General features: G+C 40.2%; 1 protein-coding gene across 2 annotated transcripts in view; it reads left to right on the forward strand.

Annotated features, from left to right (window-relative positions):
* SORCS3 (sortilin related VPS10 domain containing receptor 3) overlaps positions 1-26620 on the forward strand; it is a 593451-nt gene that overhangs the window by 534322 nt on the left and 32509 nt on the right. For both annotated transcript variants that reach the window (XM_045438831.1, XM_045438829.1), the window contains exons 15-18: positions 9981-10098; positions 11120-11253; positions 21595-21708; positions 24857-25028. In XM_045438831.1, coding sequence (XP_045294787.1) covers positions 9981-10098; positions 11120-11253; positions 21595-21708; positions 24857-25028 — 538 coding nt within the window. The remainder of the gene's footprint in view (positions 1-9980; positions 10099-11119; positions 11254-21594; positions 21709-24856; positions 25029-26620) is intronic.

The raw sequence follows: 26620 nt of genomic DNA on the forward strand, positions 1-26620 counted from the left end.
CTTTTGAATCAAATTCAAAGGTATTATCCTGATAGTCATGACTAGAGCTTATGAAAGTTCAAGGACAAGAGTAGGTACCTTGGGAGTTTTTTTACAAAGAGTTTGAAATTGCAGAAATAAATACAATTGCCAAGGTCAAGTGTAAGAACCAAGAAGATGAAGACTTAAGTTACCACAGTCAGAAATGAGGGGAAAAAGAGATAGGTGAGAAGTACACTTACAGAAGTACCAGTAAGGAAAGGAGAATATGGTGTCACTGAAGCAGAAAGCTAGAGAAACTGAGGAAAAGCCTCTGTTTCTGGGGGAGGAGATCAGCATCTGCTCATACAGGACGTCAAAAGCTTAGAAGAGGGAGAGATCCCTTAGACTTGCAATATCTAAAGAATGTTTCTAAGAGGAGGTGACATTTCAGTGGGGGCTTAGAATGGGATTGGGGTAGGCAGAGAATGAAGGAGCAAATAGCATGGCAAAAAAAGGTGTTGAATTAGTAAAATGTGTGTGTGTGTGTGTGTGTGTGTGTGTGTGTGTGTGTGTGTGTGTGTGTATGTGTATGAACATGCACATGCACCACCAGGGACTCTGCTAAGTGTTCCACAGCAATTACCATCAGCATATCTATATAATGCACATGTATGCAAGCATCTGTGTAGAGTAGGCATTTGTGGAAAATAAAGTAGACTAGTTTGGTTGGAACAGAGGGAAGAAGGAAGAACAGTTTGGAAAAGAATTATGAGGTCCAGATTTGGGATAGAATGCTAGTTCTAGGAATGTGATCTCTACTTTATTCTGTAACTAGTTTCTGAGCAGCCATGTAGTGTCTTTGGAATCATGCTCAAAGACAACTATCTGGAAGCTGGTGGAAAATTGGTTTCATGAATATGGATATATGGTATAAACAAGTGAAACCAGTGAGGAGGCAGTAAGCAGTAAGTACGAGAGCCTGGATTACATTCTTCAGCAGGAGGATGAGCATCCAGTAAGAGTTGGCTTCACATGGATGCCAACTTGAATCCTAGTTCAACCTTGATCTTGAAAATGAACCTAGTGCCTCAGTTTCTTTACATGAAATGACTATACCCATGATTCTCAGGGAATGTGTGTGGGGTTCCAGATTATAAAAATCATGAAGCATTTAGCAGAGTCCCTGGAAAATGATAAGCATGCTGTAAAATATAGCCATCAGTGGTAGCCATTGTTGTTATCAGGGTATGGAAATGGGATTCCTATTGAGTTGGTGAATATGAGAGATTATTTAGAAGTGCAATGAAAAGGAACGAGTGTCAGGCAGGAGATTAAGAGAGAGGACCAAGTCAAGGACTGAGTTTCTGCTGACACACAGGTTTCTAGCCTAATGAGTGAGAACTTGGCTAAGTCAGCCACAGAGAGAGGAGAGTCAGGAAGGACCTGTCAAGTCATCTTTGGCCTTCTTCCCTTCAAATTTTCCTCAGGCAGATATAAATGGGGGAATTAGTGGTTAGAAGAGCTCGAGATGCAGGTGTAAGAGTCCCTGAGGAAGATAAGGGAAAGGGCAGGTTCTGGGGCAGGCTGATGACAACACTGTATCATCTTACTTGAGTTCAATCAGATGTTCTTTCAAAAATTAGTCCACAGTAAAGTCTTAATCGGACCACCCCAAGCATTATTTGTTCTTTCTTTTGCACATTTCTAGTGCCTTTCTTTCTAGTATTGAATCCTTGTCCTTTTCCTCTCTGAAGGACTGTGATCAACCACTCTCTCCTAGAATCTTCTCTCAGCTTTTACAACTGTGTATAAAGGTTGGTATAATTGGAGGTCAGGAAAAAGAACTATGCAGGGGAGAATCAGGTGACCCAGAATTGCTCTCCTGTAAAGAAAAAAAAAACATCTTCACAGAGTCTGCTTCTCTAATTACATTTAGTGTGGCATTGTTTCCACCTAAATTATAGCAATTATATAACCAGATCCCCTTTGAAATCATTTAATTAATGAGTAGCTAAACCTTTATGTGTATGGAATTCTAATGAAGTTTCTTTTCATTTTTGAGAACCACTTCCGTCCCTCAGATTAATCACTCCCCTCCCCAGAAGTCTCACTCAAGTCTGGATGGTGGGTAAGAGAAGGTATGTTAGGGTCCCAGAAAATCAATTGTTTGTGGAAGTCCAGGATAACAAAGGACAGAGAAGCTGCTGCTATTTCTCTCTCAAGATTGTTTTTGTCTTTCTAAACCCCAAAGGACACACAGATCAACCGTGTTCTTTGGCCCAGAAATAAGGGCAGATAAAGCTATTACTCCAATTTTGAAGAAGTGAATGACTTTGATGGATTAATTCTATCCATTAATCAACCCAGAACTATTTAATGAGCATCTGTTTTATGGAAGAAGTGCCAGTGGAGATAAAGACGAATGACTCTAAAAGATAAATCTTTTGTGTATGGGGTCACCAGGAGATAGATGGCTTGTACACCTGGAGGTAGGCATAAGGATTGAAAGAAAATAAACTCTTGGAAATTATCTTAAAAGGGCCACATTCCACCTAGACTGTTTCTGCATTCCAACCTTTGAGTATATGTGTCACTGATTAAAGTCATCTTCTGTAAGGAAGCTGCTGGTTTAAAAGATGAAGTTATTTGCTCAAGGTTATTTAGCTAATTTAGTGGCAGACCAGGAATAGGGAAAGATATTTTCTATTTCTTTGCCTCATACTCTTGTCACCATGACTAAACCATCTGCGTGTTAAAAATCAAGCAACAGGACAGGAGCACATGAGGGCACTCTCTGACCAGAGTCACATTAGTAATCTAGACATTTGATACCAGAGGAGTTTAAAAAAAGGAAGAGACAGTCTTTTAGGTTGATAGAGCCAAAGAAGAGGGTGAATCTTAAGCCAAAAACTCTTGTGAAAAAATCCAGGTGACAAGGTAAAAAGAAAAACAGAAGTAATAAATTTTAATTGATTTTTCCTGAAAATCCATATAGTGAGGAATGGCTTAGAGAATTCATTAATTTTGCTTTGGTCAGGAACAACTTCTTCGAGGGAACTAACAGGCAGGCTACCTGTTTCCAGTCATTTGTATTTATGTATGAGGTATCTACTTTCTCCAAGGCTCTGTATAAAATGTCACACACATACACAGACACACACAAAAGGCAAAGCCCTGAATTTGAGGCTAGTATGTATCTTAAAAGGGGGATATTGAGCCAAACCTGTCAAAAGCTCTTGATGAGCAGGGACTTAGATGTGTATCTCTTGGGGTTCCAGCAATAGGAGTGATGGTGATGGTAATGAACATTTGTTGTTCAGTGGAATTTTCAAGATTTTCACATCTTTATCTCACATGATAGTTTTTTTATATGTTGGCGAAAATACACTTTAAGTTAAGAAGTGGGGTTAGGCATACATTTCTGCAGCAGAGGGTCAAAATAGTTTACCTTGGTAATTGCAAGGAAGTGGGACTACGGATGATAGAGGATTTGTGCATGCTAGAAATTATCTTTTTTTTTTTTTTTTTTTTTTTTTTTTTTTTGCCAAAGACTTGAGATTGAAACCACACTCTAGAATTCCTCCTTCCTCAATAATCAATTAGTGTTTCTTTATCAAGCACCTACCATTGAAAGGCTTTATGGCATACGGAAAGTATAAAGAAGATGTGGTTTATGTACACAATGGAGTACTGCTCAGCAATGAGAAAGAATGAAATCCCACCATTTGCAACAATGAGGATGGAACTGGAGGGTATTATGCTAAGTGAAATAAGTCAGTCAGAGAAAGATAGATACCACATGTTTTCACTCCTATGTGGAACTTAAACTTAACAGAAGACCATGGGAAAAGGGAAGGGGAAAGAATTGTTTCAAACAAAGAGGGAGACAAACCCGTAAGAGACTCTTAAATACAGAGAATAGACTGTGGGTTGATGGGGAGGGGGTGAAGGAGAGGAGAAATGGGTGATGGGAATTGAGGAGGGGACTTATTGGGATGAGCATCGGGTGTTGTATATAAGCGATGAACCGTATGAATCTACCCCTGAAACCAAGAGCACACTGTAGAAACTATGTTAGCTAACTTGACAATAAATTATCTTTAAAAAAAAAAAAAGAAGAAAAAGAAGCATAAGAAGTGTTCCAAACCATAAGGAGCTTTCTAATTGGTTAACACAAACTTGACCAAAGGTAGGAAAATTAAATTCTAGATAAGGGGTCTAGAGCTATGTTTCTTAAAGGATAGTCTTGGGACCAGCATCAGCATCATCTGTGGGGCTTTTAGAAATGCAAATAATCAGGGGCACCCGAGTGGTTCAGTCATTAGCACTCCTGATTTTGGCTCACGTCATGATCCCATGGTCTCACAGTCTCGTGGTTGGTGAGACAGAGCCCCTCAGAGGACTCTGTGCTGACAGTACTAGAGCCTGCCTAGGATTCTCTCCTTCTCTCTCAGTCCCTCTCCCACTTGCACTAAGTGGCACCTACTGTCTCTCTGTCTCAAAATAAATAGCTACACATTTAAAAAGGGAAAGAAAGAAATGCAATGAGGCACCCAAAACATACTAATAAGAAAGTAAGAGAATAAGGCAATCTATATTTAACAAGCCCTCTGTGATTCTGATGGAGACAGTGGAGAACCTCTTATCTAGAGATAATAGGACCATTTGAGCTTCTGAGGAAACAGTTCAATGTTGCTGGAACAGTCATAGAAGTCTTTCTGAAAGAAGTATCACCTGATTTTGGAATCACGTTATCCTTTTAGAGATATTCCATGTCTTGGGTTCTTTCACCCTACCTCTCTTGGGTTTTCATATTAAATTGATATATAAACCGCTTTGTTTCCCCCAGAATTTACCACAAATGGGATGAATATGCTGTGCCTACTTACTGGTGATGAGATCTGTAACTTTAGAGGAGCATTTCCAGTGAATAAGAAACTTTTATCTGGGAAATTAAGTTTTTTTATTTGTTAATCAGAAGTAGTCTGGGCTTTCTCTATTCCTAATCCACCTTGTGGGTGATTATCATCCCGGAGTAAGGTACATGGTTTCTCATGATGGTCATCCTGCTTTCTATGCTGGCTTCTCACTTTTACAAATCCTATTGTGAATTTTAACATCTGTTCTAAGGGTAGTTAGGAAAAGGGATGAGAAATGCTTGAATTTAAATTAGTCCTTATTTTATCTCCTGCTAAGTTTGCTGCATTTCTGTCATTTCCTTGGCTTCCATGGGCTCCAATCAGAAGAACTGTGAATTAATGCAATATTGAATGGAATTAGGGAAGCCAGATACATCCAAGAGACCATTTCAGTCACTTATGTCCCATAGGCGGGGACCCATATTGAACATTTTTCTTCCCAGAACCAATAATGGATAGAGAGATGGGGAGTGCATTACTATCTGAAAGTTGCTAAGGGGTTTTAGTTAGGGTCCACTGATCTTAGTTGGGGTCCAATGAGAAAATGAGCAAAGATTATAGTCCTGACATTCAGTGTTTAAAATTTTGTATCTGGCAAACGTAAGTGATAACATGGGAGAGCAGACTAGCACACTCCCAAGTAAAAATATTTTTGTATCAATTTACAGTTTGAGGAAGGACCTGGGAAACACAGTGTAAAGACATCTGGGCTAGAAGCCAAAGAAATATAGATGAAAGGATATGCCTTGCAAGACTGCAGAAGACAGAGGCTGAATTAAAGTCCTAACTTGGCACCTATTTTTGTGGTCAGTTCTGAAATGAGCTCTCTGAGACTGGAAACAGGTATCCCAGAGAGTTGGGAAGACCAACAACGTGGACATCCTTAGAGGGTCAGGGTCAGTTAGGCTGGGCACTTGGGTGATGCTTGCATCCTCCTCCAAAGCAGCCCTGGGAGATGGTGAAGCCTGGGCTTGAGGTTCTGTGTTTACTAACTCTTGAGCATTCCTTTCCTCTGTGGGCAAGTTTATCTATTAGAAAGTTCTCTCATATTTTGTAAACTTTCACGCTTTTCTGTCTTATTAGTTTTTTTATACTCACGTGATCTTCCCAGAAGGCCCACTTTTTGGTTTCCCCTCCCCTGCCCTTCCTAAGCCATCTCCCGGTTAACCAGCCATAGTTTTTATAGCACTCCTTGGATAGATAGGTGAAAAGTGATTTTTTTTAAGTTTATTTATTTTGATAGAGCCTGCACATGAGTGGGGGGGGGTGGAGAGAGAGAGAGAGAGAGAGAGAGAGTCTCCAAAGTAGGTTCCACACCATCAGCACAGAGCCTGTTGTGGGGCTTGAACTCATGAACGATGAAATCATGACCTGAGCTGAAATCAAGAGTTGGGCACTTAACCAACTGAGCCACCCAGGCACCCCAAAAATTGGTCTTGAATCACATCACCATCTGTATTAATTTCCTGTGGCTGCTATAAAAAAGTGCTGCAAATTAGGGGGCCAAAAACCCAGAAATTAATTCTCTAACAGTTCTGGAGGCTAGTGTCTAAGATCAAAGTGGTAACAGGGTAGCACTCCTTCTAGTGCACTGGGAAAGAATTCCTTCTATGCATATTACATCTTCTAGGGGCTCCAGGTGTTCCCTGGCATGTGGCCACATAACTCCAGTCTTTGCCCTTTCTTCACATGGCCTCCTCCTCCCTGCATGTTTCTCTTACAAGGATGCATGTCATTGCACTTAGGGCCCACCTTGATAATCTGGGATGTTTTCATCTCAAGATCTTTAATTTACTTATGTCTGCAAAGGTCCAGATAAGGTCACATTCACAGGTTACAGGGACTAGAACATGCTCATGTCCCGTGGGGGAGTCACTATTCAATACAGTATGCCATCTTATGTAGTGTCTATTTCAGTGGTCCTTAAGCTTTAGGAACTGTGAATCACTTCAAAAATATGATAAAATATATGTAATTTCTCCATAATAAATACACATGTTCCAGTAAATGCATATTTTTATTTAAAATTTCTGGAGATTCAAACTTTACTATGACCACCAAAACCCATACATGTATTCTAGTTTGAGACACTTAGTGTATATCTTTGAATGGTGACATCCAAAATTGGCTACCTTTTTCTTTGTGATCTAGTTAATGTAGAATAGGCCTGGATATTGCCTCTTTCATTCTTGATAATATACAGAATTCTTAATGTGTTGTAAGATCATCTTAAGTATTTTTGGTTTCTCTGAAGTATTTATTTACATTAATTACATTGTGTATGAAAACTCTTAAGATGCCACATTATTATTATTATTTATTATTATTATTATTATTATTATTATTATTATTATTATTATTTAACCTGAGCTGCATCAAGCATCATTTTCTTTATTCAATACTTATGTAGTTGCCAGGGAAGGACCTGACATATCTTTCTGTTACTTCACATTATTAGATTCAGCCTTTCCCTTCAGTATGTCAAGACCTTTTTGGGTCCTGATTCTGCCATCAAGCATATTGACTGTTTCTTCCAGCTTTGTGTCATCAGAAAATGTGATTTCCAATGATGATCATTATTTTCATGTCTTCAAGTCATTAATAAAAATGATGAACAGGAAAGAGCAGACAGCAGAACCTTGCAGCTGACTACTCATGCCCTCCCCCCTCTTCGATTTTAATGCCTTAATTAGGTACTATTCAGTCACATAATTTTACTGGCATCTGGCTCATATTTTTTCATCTTTTCTTCAAAAATATTAAGGCAAACCCTGTCAGATGCCTTGCTGATACCCAGGTAAATTGTGTGCCTCATATTTCCCTCTTCTGTCTGTCCAGTAATCCTTCCATGGAAAGGAATGGCGTTAATCACACATGGTGTATTTTATGATCCATGAAATAACTGTAAACTATTTGGAGTAGGTGTAAGTGTTTGGTTTAGCATCACTATTATTCTTCTACTCAGAGTATCCCAATCAGGGAAGACTAGAGGAGGTGATATTTGAATATGAAAAGATTTAGAAAGGTTGGATAGAGACAGAAGAAGACATTCATCAAGGTCTTCTCACAGTGGTTTTTGTTTGTTTCTCCTGACAGTCTTTCAGTTTAACTGTTCTCTCTTCAAATAAGTAGAAACTTTTAAGACATAACTGCTTTGTTAGAGATTTTAAATGGACTGACTAGCGAACTCCCCATGAAATGAATCAGGACTAGAAGGTGAAAGTACCTCAATGGTGACCTGGCATGGACGTATGGGATTTGGAGACCAATGAATACAGCAAAAATGCAAGAGATCAGAGTAAGCCTAGGGGAGGGATGCTTACATTCACTCTGCTCCACACGGTATTGACCACACAACCCAAGATATTCTAGCCCCATGGCTTCTGCTACTCAGTGCTGAGCTAAGATTCTTATAAAGATCATATGTTTTTAGTTTTGTTCTTTTAGTATAGTTGGCACACAATGGTACATTAGTGTCAGGTGTACAATATAGTGATTCAGCATCTCCATACGTTATGCTACACTCACTACAAGTGCAACTACCACCTGTAACCACACAAAATGATTACAATATCATCAACTGTATTTCCTATGCAGTGCCTGTTATCCCTATGACTTATTCACCTCAAAGTCTGTTTTTTTAATTTTATATGTTTTTATTTATTTATTTATTTGTTTTGAGAGGGAGGGAAGGGGGAAGAGAGAGAGAGTGAGAATGAGTGGGGGAGAGAGAGAATCCCAAGCAGGCTCCTGTCAGTGTAGAGTCCGACACAGGGCTTTAATTCATAAATCACGAGATCATGACCGGAGCCAAAATCAAGAATCGGCCACTTAACCACCTGAGCCACCCAGGCACCCCAAAGTCTGTTTGATCTTTTAGACAAGACTATAAAAAGTTGTATTTAACTTTTAAATTGATAGAACATTAAACGGCATTTCTCAAGGTGTAATATGTAAGTTGTACGATCTACAAAACAGTCCTATTTCTTCATCCATTTCACAATTTTAGTGAACTTCCACCCCTTGCAAAGCATCTTCATCCTTCAGAAAGAAGAAGGGACTGTCCCTTGAGGAGTAGTCTCTTAGGTCTCACCACAAGAACATATGACTGGAAGGAGATGAGAATCTGGGGCTGATAAAATGATTAAGTCTTGCTGAAATGGAATCCATCCAATGCCTTGAAAGACTTCAGTTGGTTTAGGTTCCCAGAGTGGTTGGTCTCCTCTTTACAGCACTATGATAGATATCTTGCATTGTAATTATAAGACATGCCACCCAAGTAGAGTATGGGTGATCAGTCTTTTTTTCCATTTTTCTAGAAACCATTGGTCATTCATATGTATAGGGCCATCAACTACTGGGCTTTGAAAAGGTCAGTATTGATTATCTAAGTCACATAGATGGTGTGTTTCTTTACTATACATAAATATGAGTTCCTTTTATGGGGCTACTGTGATTTTTCAGGGAAGGGAAAGGAGGGTGTTATTCATGTGAATTAAACAATAGGAATTTCAACTAAAGCACACTTAGATTCTGTCAGAATTTTGGAACTGGCAGCCACAATTCAGATTAGCTAATTTGCCCCCATTCCCACCATACACATACACATTTACTTTACAGATGAGGAAACTGAGTCCCTGTCAGTAGACATCAGTAGATAAAATACCTGTGCTTGCATTAAGGAGAAACAAGAAGGCTACATGTCAAAATATCAACAACAGTTCTACCTGTTGAGTGTAAGATTTTGAACTATTGGGTGATTTTTTTCTTTCTTCATATCTTTCTGTGTAAGGTTTTGAACTATTGGGTGATGTTTTTCTTCATGTCTTTCTGTGTTCTCATTGCTTACTATAAAGTACATATATTACTTTTGCAATTAAAAAATGGTTAGTTTTAAACCCACTATGAATACCATGCCAGTTGGCTAGAGTTGTGTAAATGGTGGACTTTCTCCTTGGTGACCTTCCAAGACCTCAATTTGGAAGAACCTGTTGAGTCCAGGCCGCAATTTAGTCCTCTCTCCCTCCAGTCTTTGTGTATTAGTGACTGACTAGTGGGACCTCTCTGTTTGTCTCTCCCCTGCCTCCCCTAAACACTTAGAGTTTTCGGCCACTTCAGCCTCCGTTCTGAATGGCAGTTGGTGAAAGTGGACTACAAATCTATCTTCAGCCGACGCTGCACCAAGGAAGACTATCAGACCTGGCACCTGCTCAATCAGGTATACCATGTGGTAGGGGCATACTGGCTTCTAGGAAGAGGAACTACCACAAGGCCTATTTGGTCATCTCTGGGCCTTCCTATTTGGAGGAAGAAGGTAGTGGGGCATCTGAAGATAGTGATGGATTTGGGGGGAGGGTTGGAGTCCACACACACAGGTCAAGCATGCAAAGATGGTATTTAAGGACCATTTTTCACCCTGTGATCCTGATCAACCAGTTGAGATGATTGAATAGTCGAGGGGTGAGGGGGGCAGGTATTACCTTGGGCTTTTGCTTTATCTGTGGAGAAATAAACCCAGACAGCCAGGAGGACTTTCAGTGGTTTCATCATCTCACCTGTTAGTGGGGAGGGTGAGAATATTTGTCAGGCCAGCCTGCAGTGAGATCCCCAAGAGCCCTGGAAACAGGGCCACAGATAAAGGGTGAGGGATTGGGGTGAGTGCCTCTAGAAATGGTAGATATTTGTTGCTTTGCAGCATAGGTAAGACTTCTGCATTCGTCAGAACCATTGCGGTCATGTGATTTATACCAGTTTCTCCACTTCTCTTTGCCCTTGACTGGAAATAAGGACTTGGGCATGATTATTTATCATAGAGAGAGAACTTTTCAGGCCAACTTCAGTTTTAGTCTGAAGATGATATGAAAAATATGCCAGAATTGGATTCTTTTCTACCACAATTTCTGTTGAAGTCATTTGGGCAATTTGTAAGTCTGTGACAATGACTTGGAATTTTTGCCTTCTCTCCAGAGGTGGAAGAGAAACAAGATGAAGTAGACATCATTGGCTAAGTTGGGTGGGAGGTAGTGATGAGCCAGCACCTCCTACATGGTGTTCCTCTTGTGTGGTAGTAAAAGACTGGCCCTTTTTCCCTTGAGACTCCTGAATGGTTACTAGGGATGAGATTGGTAGACAGAGTGACCAAAAGAGAATGGAAAGGCCAGTGCTTCCTATAGAGAAGCTGGTTTATTTCACCTTCTTTGTGTTTTTCTTCCTTTCTCACCGTGGACTTTCTTTCTAAGGGGGAGCCTTGCGTCATGGGAGAAAGAAAAATATTCAAGAAACGCAAGCCAGGAGCTCAGTGTGCCCTGGGTCGAGATTCCTCAGGGACAGTGGTTTCAGAGCCCTGTGTCTGTGCTGACTGGGACTTTGAATGGTGAGTCCCATGGCATCTCATTGTCAGTTTCAACCAGACATTTACTTGTTGGGGGGTGAGGATGAAGATCGAGCTGGGGAAAGGGGAGTCATGACCCACAGGTGGGAGGTGTGTTTGCTGGCCTATGGGCCTGACTGTTTCAGTTCCTGGGCCCGAGGGTAACCCTGCACCCCTGGAAGGAGGACAGGAGGAGATATTTTCACAGGGGAGGTCACTGTTCTGTCAGAGCAATATGTCTGAGAAAACTTGTCATCTTCAGTTAGCATCCCTGGGCAAGTACCAGAGAGGTTGGTCTGAGCAGTGACAAAGCTCAGAGAGCTACTACCTTGGACAGCTACCTCCAGATACATTAGCTCAAACTGTGATCTTCCATGTGTACTCTCTCCTTTCATCATTTGTTTTCTCCCTCTAATGACAACCACAAAGAACAACTTTAAGTCTCACCTATTAGCCAATAATTCACAAATTTCCAATATATACCTCCAGCTCTGATCTCACTGTCCTCTAAGATGGAGACATGTGTGTCCATGTACATACGCAGCCTCTATCTCCCCTTGAATTGCTAGTAGGGATTTCAGACCCAATGTGACCAAAGTGGAGCTCTTCCTGAATCTTCTACTTTAGAAAGCAATTTTTTCAGCTCTTCTTGAACCCCTCTTCCCAGACCAGTTTTTCCAAACTCAATAAAAAATATAGTTGCTTAAGTCAAAATCTCAGGAGAGCTTGATTTTCCCTTCCCCTTCCCCTTCCCCTAAGGCCCAGGCCATCTGCAAGTCCTTGTGAGTCTTCACCTCCAGAACACGTTCTAACCCAAAGTACCTCTGCCCATGTTGACCACAACTTGGATCACTCCCACAATCTACAAACTCTCTCTCCTTCCACCCTTGTTGCCCTAAAACCTATCCTCCTAACAGCAACCAAAATGAGATTGTGAAAACCCAAATCGTATATTACTATTCCTATGCTTAAAACACTCCAGTAGCTTCCTTTCTCCCACAAAATACAATGCAGTCTTCCTTCCTTGGCTTGTTCTACTCTACATGATTTGGCCTGCTACCATTGTGCCCTAATTTCCTACCATTCTGCCCTCATTCCCTGTTTTGCAGCCACACTACCATCTCCTTTCTGTACCTTAATTAATCTAGGCTTATGCCTATCAAAGACAATAGCAAGTGCAGAGTTTCTTCCAAATCTAAGCATGGCTGGAACCTCTGGATGAGTCATATCTCAGCAAAAACATCAGCTTTTCAGAAATGCTTTCTGAGGCCACCTGATCTCTCCTACACCCTGACACTCTGACACCCTAGTTCATTGTCTTAGTCACCACATGGAGTGATCATGTTTTCTGATTGCTTTATTATTGTCTGTCTTTCCCCAGTAGACTACAAGTGCTATGAGGGCAGGAATTTTAGACTTTCTTCAGTGCCTATCCCATAGTAAGAATTAAGTGGTTGCACCATATTCCCTGAACATTGTCCCTTTTAGGAGGGTCAAAAAAGTATCTCAATTCTGGGGATGGGGGATCCTGCTAGTGATCCCACACTGATCCCTATTAGATGAATTCCTCCTTCTCAGGACAGTCAAAAGGTTAAGTTCAATTTAGATATTTTCATAACCCATTCCAGGTTAAAAGACAAAGCTAAGGGCTCAGGCATCACCCTCTAAACTTGGCAGGACAGCAGCAGAGTTGCATTTGGGCTTTTCTAGTGTCGAATAACAGAAGTAAATCCATATGGATGCAGAACAGCTGCCCCTCCCCAACAACCTCATTCAGCCTCATTTCATCCTCTTCCTGAAGCTTGCTTTGTGCTGGAACCCATGTTTTGTTCCCCTCTTTCTGCTAGCATTATCACTGGTAACTGCAAACCAGCTAGATGGCTATGACTGCTCCCCAGCTACTCTGCATCCCTGAACACATGCCTTGGAAAGCTTGACCTCAGTGAGAATCATTAAAATGGGATATGCTGAATGGAATTTAATTTGAATGTCAGGGTCCTACCTGTGACACTTCTGACCCTTTGGAAACAGAGGATATTTTCACACTTGGGAAGAATAATTTTCAATTATTAACCACAACCCAGAAAAATTGTCATAGACCCCTCAGGATTATGCTGCGTGACATATTGATGTCAGCTTGAATATTCTGAATATGAATTTCAGTCTTCCTTGGGTCCCTCTGAAGACTGACTCCATGGAGGCACACTGCCCTTGCATGTCATACTATTCTCTCCTGTGTCTCTCTGAGCTGTAATAGACCCTTTTCTGCTATTGGGAAACCTCACAATGGAGAAAGAAGAAGAATTATAGCATAAATATTTTTCTTTCAGTAATTCCACTAACATTTACTAGTCTGGAAACAAAAATCTCAGCTCTGATATTCACAGATTGTGACCTTGGGAAATTTTCTTAATCTCTATGATTTAACCTTCTCGGCAGTAAAATACAGATAATATAACATGTATCTCATTGGTTGCTAGAGAGGAATAAATGAATTAATCTACATCATTAATGTAGGTAAGGCATTCATCCTAGTGGTGTAGGCATCCATATGGTAGCTATTGCTGCTGCTGTTGTTAATCTTGTATCCCACAGTTAAGTAGTCCCCATGGTATTTTTAGCAAGTAAACCAGAGCTTATACATCCAAATGAGCCCTGTCTACAAAGTCATACCTTTGGGTGTTTTTCATTCATTTATTGTAGGTGGTACTGCTTAAAATATTTCTGAGCCTTTCTTTGGGAACTGCTATCAGAATCCATCTGTAAGTGAAGCCGTGCAAAAAAAAAAAAAAAAAAAAAAAGAAATTAAAAAAGAAAAAAGCCTTTGCAAGGTGTCCTTTGGTTCTCGCACTTGAATTTACAGAGGTACCACCCGGACCCAATGCTCTGTAACATCAGCATTGTTACTATGACTTTTTAATGAGACGAAAACGAGCATGTGGAACGTAAGCTACTTGACTAAGGTCACATAACAGAGAAATTTGGAGCTCAAATACAAGTGTAGCTAAATCCTGTGTTCTTCTCTGTATCATGCTATTTCTCAAGAAATCAAACAAGTCTTATTAGATTCACTTTATGTTTCAAAAGAAACAGGTCCCCAAGTCTAGTTATTCTAAAATTAAAACATCCTCAAATAACCTGGGTGAACTGCTGTTGATATGTTTTTATTTAGAATGTTCCGTTAACTCTAACAAAATTCCAGATGATATAGTTTTGACCATTGGTACTCGAATTGTAATAGGTATATGGTGTTCAAGAGGACCTGATAGAATTTTGGGGAGTATGGTATTTGAAGCATTATGTGATTATATTTTAGAGCCAATTGTATCCACATTAGAAATAATACAGAAGACAGTATGGATGTTCCTCAAATAATTAAAAATAGAGTTACCAAATAATTGAGTGATTGAGTAATTTCACTACTGGGTAATTTACCTGAAGAAAACAGAAACACTAATTTGAAAATACGTATGCACTCCTATATTTATTGCAGCATTATTTTATTTTATTTTATTTTTATAATTTTTGTAATGTTTATTTTTGAGAGGGAGGGAGGAAGGGGGGGCAGGACAGAGAAAGGGGGACAGAGGACACATAGCAGACTCTATGCTAATAGCAGATAGCCCGATGCAGGGCTCGAACTTGCAAACTGTGATATCGTGACCTGAGCCAAAGTCGGGCACTTAACTGACGGAGCCACCCAGGTGCCCCAATTGCAGCATTTTAAATAGCCAAGATATGGAAGCAACGCAAATGTGTCCATTGATAGTTGAATGAATAAAGATGTGGTGTGTGTGTGTGCGCGCATGTGCGTGCACACACACACACAGTGGAATATTACTCAACCATAAAAAAGGATGAAATCTTGCCTTTTACAACAACATGGATGACCTAGAGGGTGTAATGCTAATTTAAATAAGTGAGTCAGAGAAAGACAAATACCATATGATTTCACTAATTTGTAGAATTTAAAAAAGAAAACAAAGAAACAAAAACACAAAAAATAACAGATTCTTAAATACGGAGAAAATAAGAGGGAAGCTGGGTGGTGAGGGGGATGAGTAAAATAGATAAAGGGAATTAAGAGCACTTGTATCTTGATAAGTACTGAGAAATGTGTGGAATTGTTGAATCATTTTATTGTACACCTAAAATTTATATAACAAAGAAAGCTGATTATACTTGAATAGTAATAATTTAAAAATGAACCACTTGAGTCAGAGATAGGATAAGCAAACAAACACCCAGGACTTGAGGCTGGGTTAGTGGTCAGAATCTGAGAACAAAAGCAAAAAAAAAATCGTGTGGCCTAAAAATATTTTTGCACTACTTTTGAGTAGAGAAGAAAGTTTCATTTCTGAAATTTCTGTTGTTTTTCTACAATATTTTATATAAACAACTACTGAGTATTTAAAATTGTTTTGTTTTAAGTGATCTTCAGTAAGCATAGGTATTGGTTTAAAAATATTTTTTTTTTCCATCAAATACAGTTTGTTTGTCTTCAGTGCTGGAAATCAGTGCATGGCAGGAGTTTCACAGCCCTATCTCCTTCTCAATAGTCCTTCCTACCAGGAAGCGTTATTAGCTAAAGAATCTGAAAAGCCCAGCTCAGTTAGTATAAGTAATTATTATGTGCATTCTACCTAGTTGTTTGCCTAAGCCAAATCAGGTCATGTTCATCTGATTGGTTCAAGCAACTTTTAAGTGTCAGAGACAGCAGGGAGAGGGTATAACCTAGTTTTAATCAGATTAGTGTGTGTGTGGGGGGGTTGTTTATGGGCTGGGGAGGATGCATTAAACGTCTTGATTTTGGTGGAAAAGTTTAGGAGTATAGCCTAGATCCACAAAGGGAGAGTATTTTCAACCTATATCTTTTCTTTGTTTGAAGAGGGAAGCTTTTACAGATTCTCAGAAGCATTTATTTGTAGAATAATATTCACCCTTTCCTCAGGAGCGCATGTCAGTATTAAGCATGAATTTTGCATAAATATTGATGTTTCTACTTAGTTAGCCTCATGCTTATTCTAGAGAGCCACTTCCATTGTGGCACTGGTGAAGGGCCAGGCATGAATCATCCCTGTGAATTAAGTTTGTCAAGGGCTAGTGAGTAGTCAGAAAAGGGAGTATAAGGGCCTTCTTTGAAGTCAAATGAGGCTTCTAGGAAGGAGTGGCCCTCTGAGAGATGCAAGTACCTTTGTTCAAGGAGAACCAGGTTGAACCAGAAATTATGTTTAGTCATTCTCTTTTCTTATTCATCCAACCACTTACTCAGCAATAACTTTGCTGAGCACCTACTACTCACTAAGTCCTTTAGATGGATTATCTTACTTTTCTCAGCTAGCTTCTGGAAGGAGAGTCTGTTACTGTAGGAGTTTGATAGATGAAGAAATGGATACACAGAGAGGTTAAGTAACTCATTCAAAATGATAATATTCTGACCTGAGAGTTGTAAGTCTGGGTGTGTTTTAGTGCTTCCTTCCATGTGCAGTATGGTTCCACATCTATAGAGGGAGTTTATCAAGTGGTAACATAGAGGGGAAGAGAGATGGGGATGCTGCAGTGCATAAGTGCAGGGGTGTCTGAAATCTATCCAACCATTAGTATTCTGCATTTAGAGTACAATCAAGTATATTTTTCTATAGACTAGCATTGTAGAAAAAGCAAAGGTGTAAACCAGAGTTTTGAACTGAAAGAAGGCATAATAGCAAATAATAAGGAACATAACTAGGGGCTGAATTTTATAATCCAGACCTATATTATCCAATATAGTAGTCACTAGTCACATGTGGTTATTTGCATTAAAATGAAATTAAATTACACATTCCGTTCTTCAATTGTACTAGCCATATTCTGGGTGTTCATAGTCACATGTGGCTAGTGGCTACCATATTGGATAGCATAGTTGTAAAACAGCAAGGTCTTTCAGACAGCCCTGGTCCTTCCTACCTGCAAGTGCCAGAAATGATCAGAGCAAGGAGTGTTGAGGACTGGAGTAATGACAGAAGGCTTACTGTGGAAGGTTGTGATGGAGCTGTGTAGACTTGCTGCCAAGCACAAGGGAAAAGGGCAGCACTTCAGAGAATGCAGTTGTGTGAAAAGGTTGTTAGAGGGCATGAGGCTTGATAAAGAGAAATACTTGACGGATGCTTGTTGGGTTTTTCATACAATTTCTGAAAGAGTTTGGATGCAATCACCTTTCTTTTCGCCTGTATTTAGGCTTATGCCTTAGCAAAATGTTAATGATGTTAATTATTATTCCATCGTTTTTGTTGCAGTTGCTTCTGTTTGTTGAGTGTTCACTCTGCATCTGCCAAAACCTTCTATCTGCCCATTTCAAACCAGCATGTGATCCTGTCTCATTAAGTGGGACAGAGACATCCGGGGAGTACTATTCCTGGAATCTCAACCACCAAATGGGAGAATGGAGGGCCTGGGGGTCACTGAGGCAGTGATAGGACTCTGCATGGTCTGAGAGTAGAAAAGCCCCAGCAACTGGGCCAACAGAAAGCATGACTTCTGGGCTGGCTCCCAGAGTCTCAGAATGTCATTCCTGGGGACCAGGGGGCTCTCTCTTATGATGATTAAATGGGTGCTTCATTTACTAAATCTGAGCCATGGATCAGGAGTCCCAAGATTCACTTCCATCTGCCATTTCCAGCTGTGTACAGTCTTGAACAAGTCACTTCTCTTTTGTTTCTCCCTTCCAACCTACCAGTTGAGAGGATTAGATCCAAGGAATACAGTGTCACTGACACGCAGAAGCTTTGTGATTTCTGAAGCTTGTCTCTTCCCTCTTTAGATGGTCTAAGGCTTCTCCCTGAATGGGATTTGGAGGACATACGTCTCCTGGAAATGGAGAAGTTTCCTTCTAAACTTTTAGAAGTTCTAAACCCTTTTATAGTTAAGAAAGATGCAGAGGTGACTTATTTCTGGAAGGAAACTGCTGGTGTGTTTGCAGAAGCTGTGGCAGCATACTTCCCTGAGGCAAATCAGACTTTCTGGTACATTCTCTCCAAATGTCACAATTCGACAGAAAAACACCTCTTCCCCAGGAAGTTGGAGCAGCAGCTGGAACTGCTTGTTTTTTTGTTTTTGGTTTTTTTTTTTTTTTTTTTTTTTTTAAATCATGCAAACTCCAGAGCTGGGGGGTAGGTTGGGCAGAATGAGATTTTAATATACATTTAACAGAAGTTAATGAAGAAGTCCACAGCTTGGAGGCAGCCAGTGATGTTTCCATTAATGTTATTAAATATTAATGAGGTGCCTTTTCTCTTTGGGGCAAAACAGCATGCCCGACGCACCTTTTTTAATTACTGCATTGCTAACAGGTAGCAGAGCTGAACAGAACTGCTAAAGATGGTTAAAGATTTAGGAAAGAGCATTAAGACATTCCTTTCCTTCCCAAAGCTATTAAGGAGATCACCCTTCCTGCAGAGATTACTAATATTTCTTAGGGTTGGCAGGACATTCAGTAGATTTAGTTCATCCAGCAGTTGGAGAATTGTCTAGAAGCATTGCAGACACATCACAGCCCAAATTTTTCTACTGATAAGCAATGCTTAGAAATCAGATATTCTGGTGGTGCCTGGGTGGCTCAGTTGGTTAAGTGTCCAAGTTCGGCTCAGGTCATGATCTCATGGTTTGTGGGTTCTAGCCCCATGTCAGGCTCTGTGCTGACAGCTCAGAGCCTGGAGCCTGCTTTGGATTCTGTGTCTCCTTCTCTCTCTGCTCTGGCCCCACTCATGCCCTCTGTCTCTCTGTCTCTCTGTCTCTTTGTCTCTCTCTCTCAAAAATGAATAAAAATTAAAAAAAAATTTTTTAAATAAATCAGATAGTGCTGTGCTGGTAAATATTTAACTACGGGCTCTCTTGGAACAAATAAATAAATAAGCCCTCATTTGTAGCATTTGCTGATTGCTTTAAATATCCCCAAATGTGGCCAATTTCAAGCTACCAGCATGACGCCAGTGAATATAGAATTGAGAAGAGATGTACAGAAGCACATTATGTAGTATTTTTGCCATACAGGTACATAGATGCAAATGACCTCAGGAGCATAGATAAAATAATAATACCTAACATTTTATATATAACAATATATTATTATTATTATTATTATTATTATTATAACAAATGCAGCAAAATATAAGGGGTCTCTGTGCTTTATGTATTTATTTTTAAAATATATTTATTTAATTGAAATTTGATATAACTTATGTTTTTGATATTGGCTGTGTTTAACAACCATTAATTAGCTGGCAAAATTCCTGAAATTTTAAGTCTGTTCCCACTGGTGGTTACCAACTGTCACAATACTGAGTCTTCATTGAACGTGCAGGCTGGGAGATCTCTAATCATTGATCAGGAGGCATGGCAAAAGATTTGTTTGACAGACACGTCCCTTGCTCCTTATTTTCTTCCATTTTCATTTAAACATGGCCATATCAAAGCTGGTCTTGAGTCCCACCTTTCTGGCTTAGGCATCTGTCGAGCACTTGGGATGTTTTCTGTGGTCCACACTGGAAGGTGAACTATGGGTTCACATCTCCCTGCAGAGAGAGACCCAATGTAACGGAATAATAAGTGTGATTACTTTTAAAACATAATTGGAATATTCATTCACCCAGTAAATATTCAACACCGACAATGTCCTAAGTACTGCTCTGAACTATTATATTGCCAAACAAAACCAACAGAGGTCTCTGTATCTTCAATGTTTTCAACATGCTGTGGTCACAAAGATTCTGTCTGGGGAATCAGCGAAGGCCTCCTCTGATTAGATACTGAAGAAGAATCCTAAGCAAACTACCAAACACAGACAACGTTGAGTGCTTCAAGCCCAGGGAATAACATATGCAGAGACAAAGGGTTGAAAATTTGGCCTGGACTGTTCAGGTATGAGTTTGGTGTAGAGGAATATGGTGAGGAAGTAAGGTGATGTGGAACTGAGAGAACAATTTCTATAATCTCCTCCATCAGTCGGTGCTTCCAAACTGTACTGCTTCATACTGTATTTTCATGTTCTGTCTCATGCTGTATTATTCTGTTCTTTGGTTGGATTTGAGGCATGTTAGGTCTCTTTCTCCAAAGACTAAAAGTCCTTGTAGGCAAGGATTGTAATACTTCTTCCTGAGGACAGTGCACATATTGAGTCATAAATAAATCTAGAGTTAAACTTGTATTCCTACCTCCCTTTCATTCCTACCCTAGTCACAGACCGTTTGCCTCTATTTTCATTGGACTTTAATTAAATCTTGGCTCAAAGAACATGGGAACAGAAAGAGAAAGGAGGGGTAGGTCTGGAGAGAGTGACTTTCCTTGCTGTTTTATGTTTTATTAACACTCAGTGGATCAATATTCAAATGTCCAGATTGTTCTGCCCAGTCTGTGGGTTTCAGGAAACCCTTGGGTGCTTAACTTAGAAGCATGAATTCTCCTGCCAAGTGAAGACACCCTCAATGACCTCTGGTTGGTTTCAAGAGCAATAATACTTATTTTATTGCTCTTTTTCTACCCTGACATTTATGCACCTGGGAGCCTTATGAAACTCCAAGAAGTAAGGAAACACCAGTCACATTTCAGATGGGGGCCCTCCTCTCTACACACTGGTCTTTTACTTCATTTTGGAATGGGAGGAATGCAGGAGGGAATCATACCTGATTTTCTTTCTTTATTTTATTACAGCTAGGCTTTTATGAAAATGTGGAAAAGAACCAGAGTTTGTTGTTGTTTGTAGGGAAACAGGAGACCTGTGTTATATGTATTGGGGACAAATTGAATGACTGTATATATGTGAATGCAAATATATATATATATATATATATATATATATATATATATATATATATATATATATATTCATTCCTTGGGAGGGAATTTGTAGGAAAAATTAAAATAAAATAAAATCTATGAAATTAATTTTGGAATAACACCTGTGGAATTTTATCCAGAAATGAATCTTGACCTTTAAAATCATCCTCTTGCTTATCACCTACTTATGTCAGTAATTCCACTGTGATCCAGAATATGCTTTTCAGCTCATAGCATCCCTGACACCCAACCCCAGCCAGTGTACCTACTACATGATGTATATCCATACCTTTTTTTAACCTGGAATATTTATTTGATAATGCATTATTTCTTCCGTACACTGGATTTCCAATAATTTGAAATTATTTCTAACTCTAAAACTTCATATGAATATTTGCTGTCACTAGGAATATTTGAAAGAATGCAATGCAGCTTTTTGCAAGACTGTAGAGATGTATTTGTGTTTGTGTGTGTCTGTGGGTGTTTTGGCATGTGTGCATCTGTACTAGTGTGCAATATTCATTTTCTGGACAGTGACTACGGCTATGAGAGACACGGAGAGAGCCAGTGTGTCCCAGCTTTCTGGTACAACCCAGCATCCCCATCAAAGGACTGCAGCCTTGGTCAAAGCTACCTTAACAGCACTGGGTAAGTAAAACACCTGAAGGAACTCTATTCACTAGTCTCCTGTTTCCCTAGATTGGGATCAAAGGTAGCATTTCTTCTGAAGCAAGAGAGAGTATGGATAGTTTGTTTATAGGTGGCTTCTGAGGAAAGCTGAGGCTTTCTTTAGCTGAGAGTAGCTTTAGGGGGAACATCAGAAATCTACCAGATTTCAATACTTTTTTCCATTTGCCTCTGACAGACCATAGCTATTGTTTCAGTCGGGTCTCCTTTGCTGGAAAGAGATGCCACCTTATTTTTTGAGCCCCTAAGGAAATAAATGAACACAAGTGGTATGCAGATATTACAGTGCTCTCTAGTGATAGACGAACAGAAGCTCTCCTAGACTGTGATGCTGGCAACTTAAAATGAAAATTTACAAGTCCCATTCTAGAACCTCCTGGAATAAGAAGTTCAAGGCATACTTTGTCTAATTGTCACACTATGTGTGTGTTTCTCTCTTTGCTCACTTATAGTTACTCAGATTTGTGGGGAAAAAATATTTCCTTGAAGACTTATCTTCCCGTCTTTTGCTACCTCCATGGTGCAGAACGGATTTGGCAAGTGGATTGGGGGTCCAAGATAGCACTTTTCCAATTTTAATGTGTTGTAGATCACCTGGTGATCTTGTTAAAATGCAGCTTGTGATTTGGTAGATGTAGGGTGGGGCTGAGATTCTTCATTTCTAAGAAGTTCCCGGGCATCATTGGCATTACTGGTCCTAGGACTTTGAGTAGCGGAGGACTAAGGTGTTCTGGACTCCAGTCTCAACTCTTCCAATGGGTCCTCTACCGTCTCACACAAGTTACTCACCACCTCAGTACTTTTACCTTCTCTGATTGTAAAATCCTGAAAAGGTACAATCTACCTAAGTGATGGGAGAAAATGATGGAAGAGATGTGTTGAGTGGTCTGAGCTACTGAAAGACAAGAACTTTTAGCTAAATACTTGGCTCTTAGGGAGCTGTTGCTGGGTCCTGAGCTGGGGCTTAAGCACTTTTGATGCGATTTTATTGTGGGTGTCTAGTTCAGGGATTTAAGCCATTCAAAATACAGATCCAGAAGCATGAACTTTCAGAGATATGGTAGAAGAGAACACAGTGCTATCAAGTTTGAGGAAGAAGAATATGATAGGCACAAGTCATCAGCTAGGCCACCAAATCCCAAGCCAGAGCATACCTTGGATGGAACTGGAAGAGAATTACATCACAACACTACATATGATCATGTGACATGTATATGTACACCCAATTTAAAGCAAGTTAGGTATACCAAAATCCCAAATAGCCAACCAAATAAATTAGGAAGCTGAAAAGGAAAGATAATTCAATTTTTTCCAAAAGATTTACTACAACTGTGTACACATACCTCTGTGTTGCTTAAATGTTGGCTTATATTATAGGTGGTCAACCAGTTGGCCAGTTGAGGTTGAGGAGAAAGAGTAGATGATATCAAGTTTGCATTGGGATATGGTACCTACCAAAATATCTGCCATAAGTAAAAATTAAATATCTTGTAAATGATTAAAAGTCAGCAAGAAAGTATAAATTGATTACAAAAGTTTGGTGATGTAGACTGGTGCTGACCGAAAGAATTATAATATGAGCCACATATATAATTTAAAATTTCCTAGAGGCTACATTAAAAATAATTTTAAATGAAAACTTAATTTTAATAAGATAATTTACTTAACCTAATATATCCAAAATAGTATCATTTTAACATGCAAGACTAACCACATTTTAAGTGCACAGTAGGCACAGGTAGAAAGTGATTAGCATATTGGACAGCACATCTGAAGACCCATTATGAGCTCAGTTGGCAATTAAAAAAATATTATGTATCTACAAAGGGGTATATTGTAATTCTATCTGAGGCAGTAACTACACACAGCATTTGCTTAACATCCTCCTGAGATCTTTAGGTGGAGATAGGGCTGGTAGTTCAGCAGTGTTTGTGGGGGTGACAGATGGAGAGAGGACCGGGGGAAATATCAGGTATAGTGGAGGATCAATATTATTCATAAAGAATTGTCTCTCATCTGCTTTCAATTGAAAGGCAATCAGAAGAAGGCAGCATGGATGGTTTGGTTAATTACTCCTGACATACAGGGTGAAAGAAGACATGATATAATGATGGTGGTGGTGGCACATTTATATTTTGTGGTTTTACCAGAATGTGGATTATATGTAGTCTTACAGATAGTGGAAATAATATTTTCCGTGCAGGTCAGGACTGTGGACAAGCTCTTGGCTTCATATGCTGGGATCACTGATGAAGTGAGATGACGTGGCATCACTATGTGCAAAGATGCTCTTGTCCTGAAAGGCCACACTGCTTTGTGAGGAGTTTTCCCCATGCCCACTTCTTCTCTGAGCTGATTTTTCCTCAGCAGGATTTAACGGCCATTTCAAATTTGTGCTTTGGAATTGGCATTTGTGTTGAGTGGGAAGTGAAATATTAGTAAGGAGAGAAAATGTGCTGTGAAAGAGCCCCGTGGCTTCAGAGCAAGGGCTATTAGGTATTAAAGGATGGAATGATGTCCTGCGGGTCGAGGGAAGACAGGAAGAGGCTTCCTGATGAATCAGAGTTAGAAGTCTGATCTTCTAGGTGATGGGCACTGAAGAAGGCATCTTTTGGGATGAGCACTGGGTGTTGTATGGAAACCAATTTGACAATAAATTTCACATATTAAAAAAAAAAAGAAGTCTGATCTTCTAGATGGTTTTCGGTACAGAGAAAACTGGAGATGGCCTTAGATAACTCCAAACAAGTCCCTTCCTCCCTCACAGAAAGGAGCACTTGCTTTTCTTACTTCCCTCGTCCAGTGGGTCAGCCTCCTTCCCCCTTGCATGTGAGTCACGCATTGATTTTTCTTGGCTAGTTTAGACACTGATCTGATCCGTGGCTCACCAGGTAGGATCAATAATAATGTTTAAAGAGCTGCTCTTCCTCAGATGGAGGGATAGCAGTTCCTCGGCATTTGTTTGGCTTCTTAAAGGGCTGTCTTCTTTGAGACTCAGTTTTTAGGAGCAGCTGTGCAAAACGTCTCTCACCCTAGCTTTCTGGTATCCTTTTCTAACATGCACACACACACTCACCCCACACTGCCAACAGCTGTCAATACTCTTTAGGTACCGGAGAATTGTATCTAACAACTGCACGGACGGGCTGAGGGAGAAGTACACGGCCAAGGCCCAGATGTGTCCCGGAAAAGCCCCTCGAGGCCTGCATGTGGTGACAACCGACGGGCGCCTAGTAGCAGAGCAGGGGCATAATGCGACCTTCATCATTCTCATGGAGGAGGTAGGTGTTGTCCTGGGTCTCTGCGGTCATAACTCACTGCTCCCAGGGAGGGAAAAAAGAAAGATGATGTATCCCCCCAGGTGCCTGTACCAGAGTCAATGGTCAGAAGACAGAAGGGATAAAAGAAGGCTTGGACATTTAGGGACCCTCTTCCCTCCATCTCTTGGCACAGACCTGGGCTGCAGGAGACCCACTTGGCTCAGGGCAGATGTAGATCTGGATATGTTCTTTGAGAGTCCCCTTTAGGGCCTGCTTTGTTGAAGGAATATTTATCACCATAAGACCATATGCTCTAAACTTTGCCAGAAGAAGGGAATTCGTATTTTTTCTGTTGCTCCCAGGAGCCTCTTTTGCTTTTTTCCTCATACTTAACCCCCCTGATTAAAAAAAGCCCACATTGCTTTCAAAGAGTCTTGAAAGTGAGTGTGAGTGTGGGGGGAAGATTATTGCAATCTTTTAAACATATATGTATAAAGAATGTCACATTAGTTGCTTTGCCATCAACTGGCTGTGCCATTATTTCACTTTTTAGTGTCTTTTGCAATTAAGGCAGTAAAATCAGCCTGCATCCATTCATTCCAGGGTGGAAACAGCTCTGTCTTATGCTTCTTGCTCCCTACATGAACTACTTTATCCCTTTCCCAAACCAGAGAGCTTTTCAGGCACTCCTTGCTGAGGCGGTGGGGCAAAAAAGCTTGCCTGATTTACAAAGACCTCTAAATGTGTATGCAAATTGCTCTGAGCTCTTCAGATCTTGGAAAGAGACCACAGCAGGCCAGGAGGTTTTTGTTTTTTGTTTTTTGTTTTTTGTTTTCCCCAAATGTGAATACTTTAGAAACCTTTAAAGTCTGGGCCATACTGAACAGGATGGTGAAGGTTCCTTATCCTGGGTTGACAGATTCTTCAGCCTTCGCCCACACTGGGCACTTGAATTAAAGGACTTTAAGATTCAGAGGAGGTCACTATCATATTTCCACTAGGGAGTTTCCAGGACCAGCACTATAAAAACCTTCCCCTGAATGGATGTGAAGAGCCATGATCTTATCCATTTGAATTGCCTCTAGTTCATTTCCACTTCAATTTATATTCATAAACCCAAGGGTAGTTAACATTGTGCAGGGGGCAAGGGAGCACCTATCAATATTTCATTCACATCTGGGTTGCCATGGGGGAAGAGATGGAACATGAAACTGTGATCGATGCACCTTCACTGGACAGAAGGATTGGCTCATAATTCCAAAATGATGTATATCCTTTTTTTAAATTTCATCAACTATGTTTGTAAACAGAGAGACCCAATTCTTCTTTTTCATCGAGGATCCTTGTTTTGTGGTCAGGTTCAATTGCATTTATCCAAAGCGCTGACCCAATATAGCGGGAGGAAGAACAAGGGAGGGTGAGCTTCAGTATCCGCTCTTAAGAAGCTGAGCATCGGCTTGGGTCGTTCGGATGACCTCACCCGAACTGATGGCATCATGCCTCTAGCTGACTCCCAGGGGGCTCTTGGCCTTCCAAGAGGCAGAGGGATCTGTGAGCTGGGATGATTGGAAAAGGCTTCAGGGAAGAGGGGCTTAGGCAGGTTTAGGGAAACC

This window comes from Leopardus geoffroyi, chromosome D2 (genome assembly GCF_018350155.1).
Source record: "Leopardus geoffroyi isolate Oge1 chromosome D2, O.geoffroyi_Oge1_pat1.0, whole genome shotgun sequence".
Classification (NCBI taxonomy): domain Eukaryota; kingdom Metazoa; phylum Chordata; class Mammalia; order Carnivora; family Felidae; genus Leopardus; species Leopardus geoffroyi.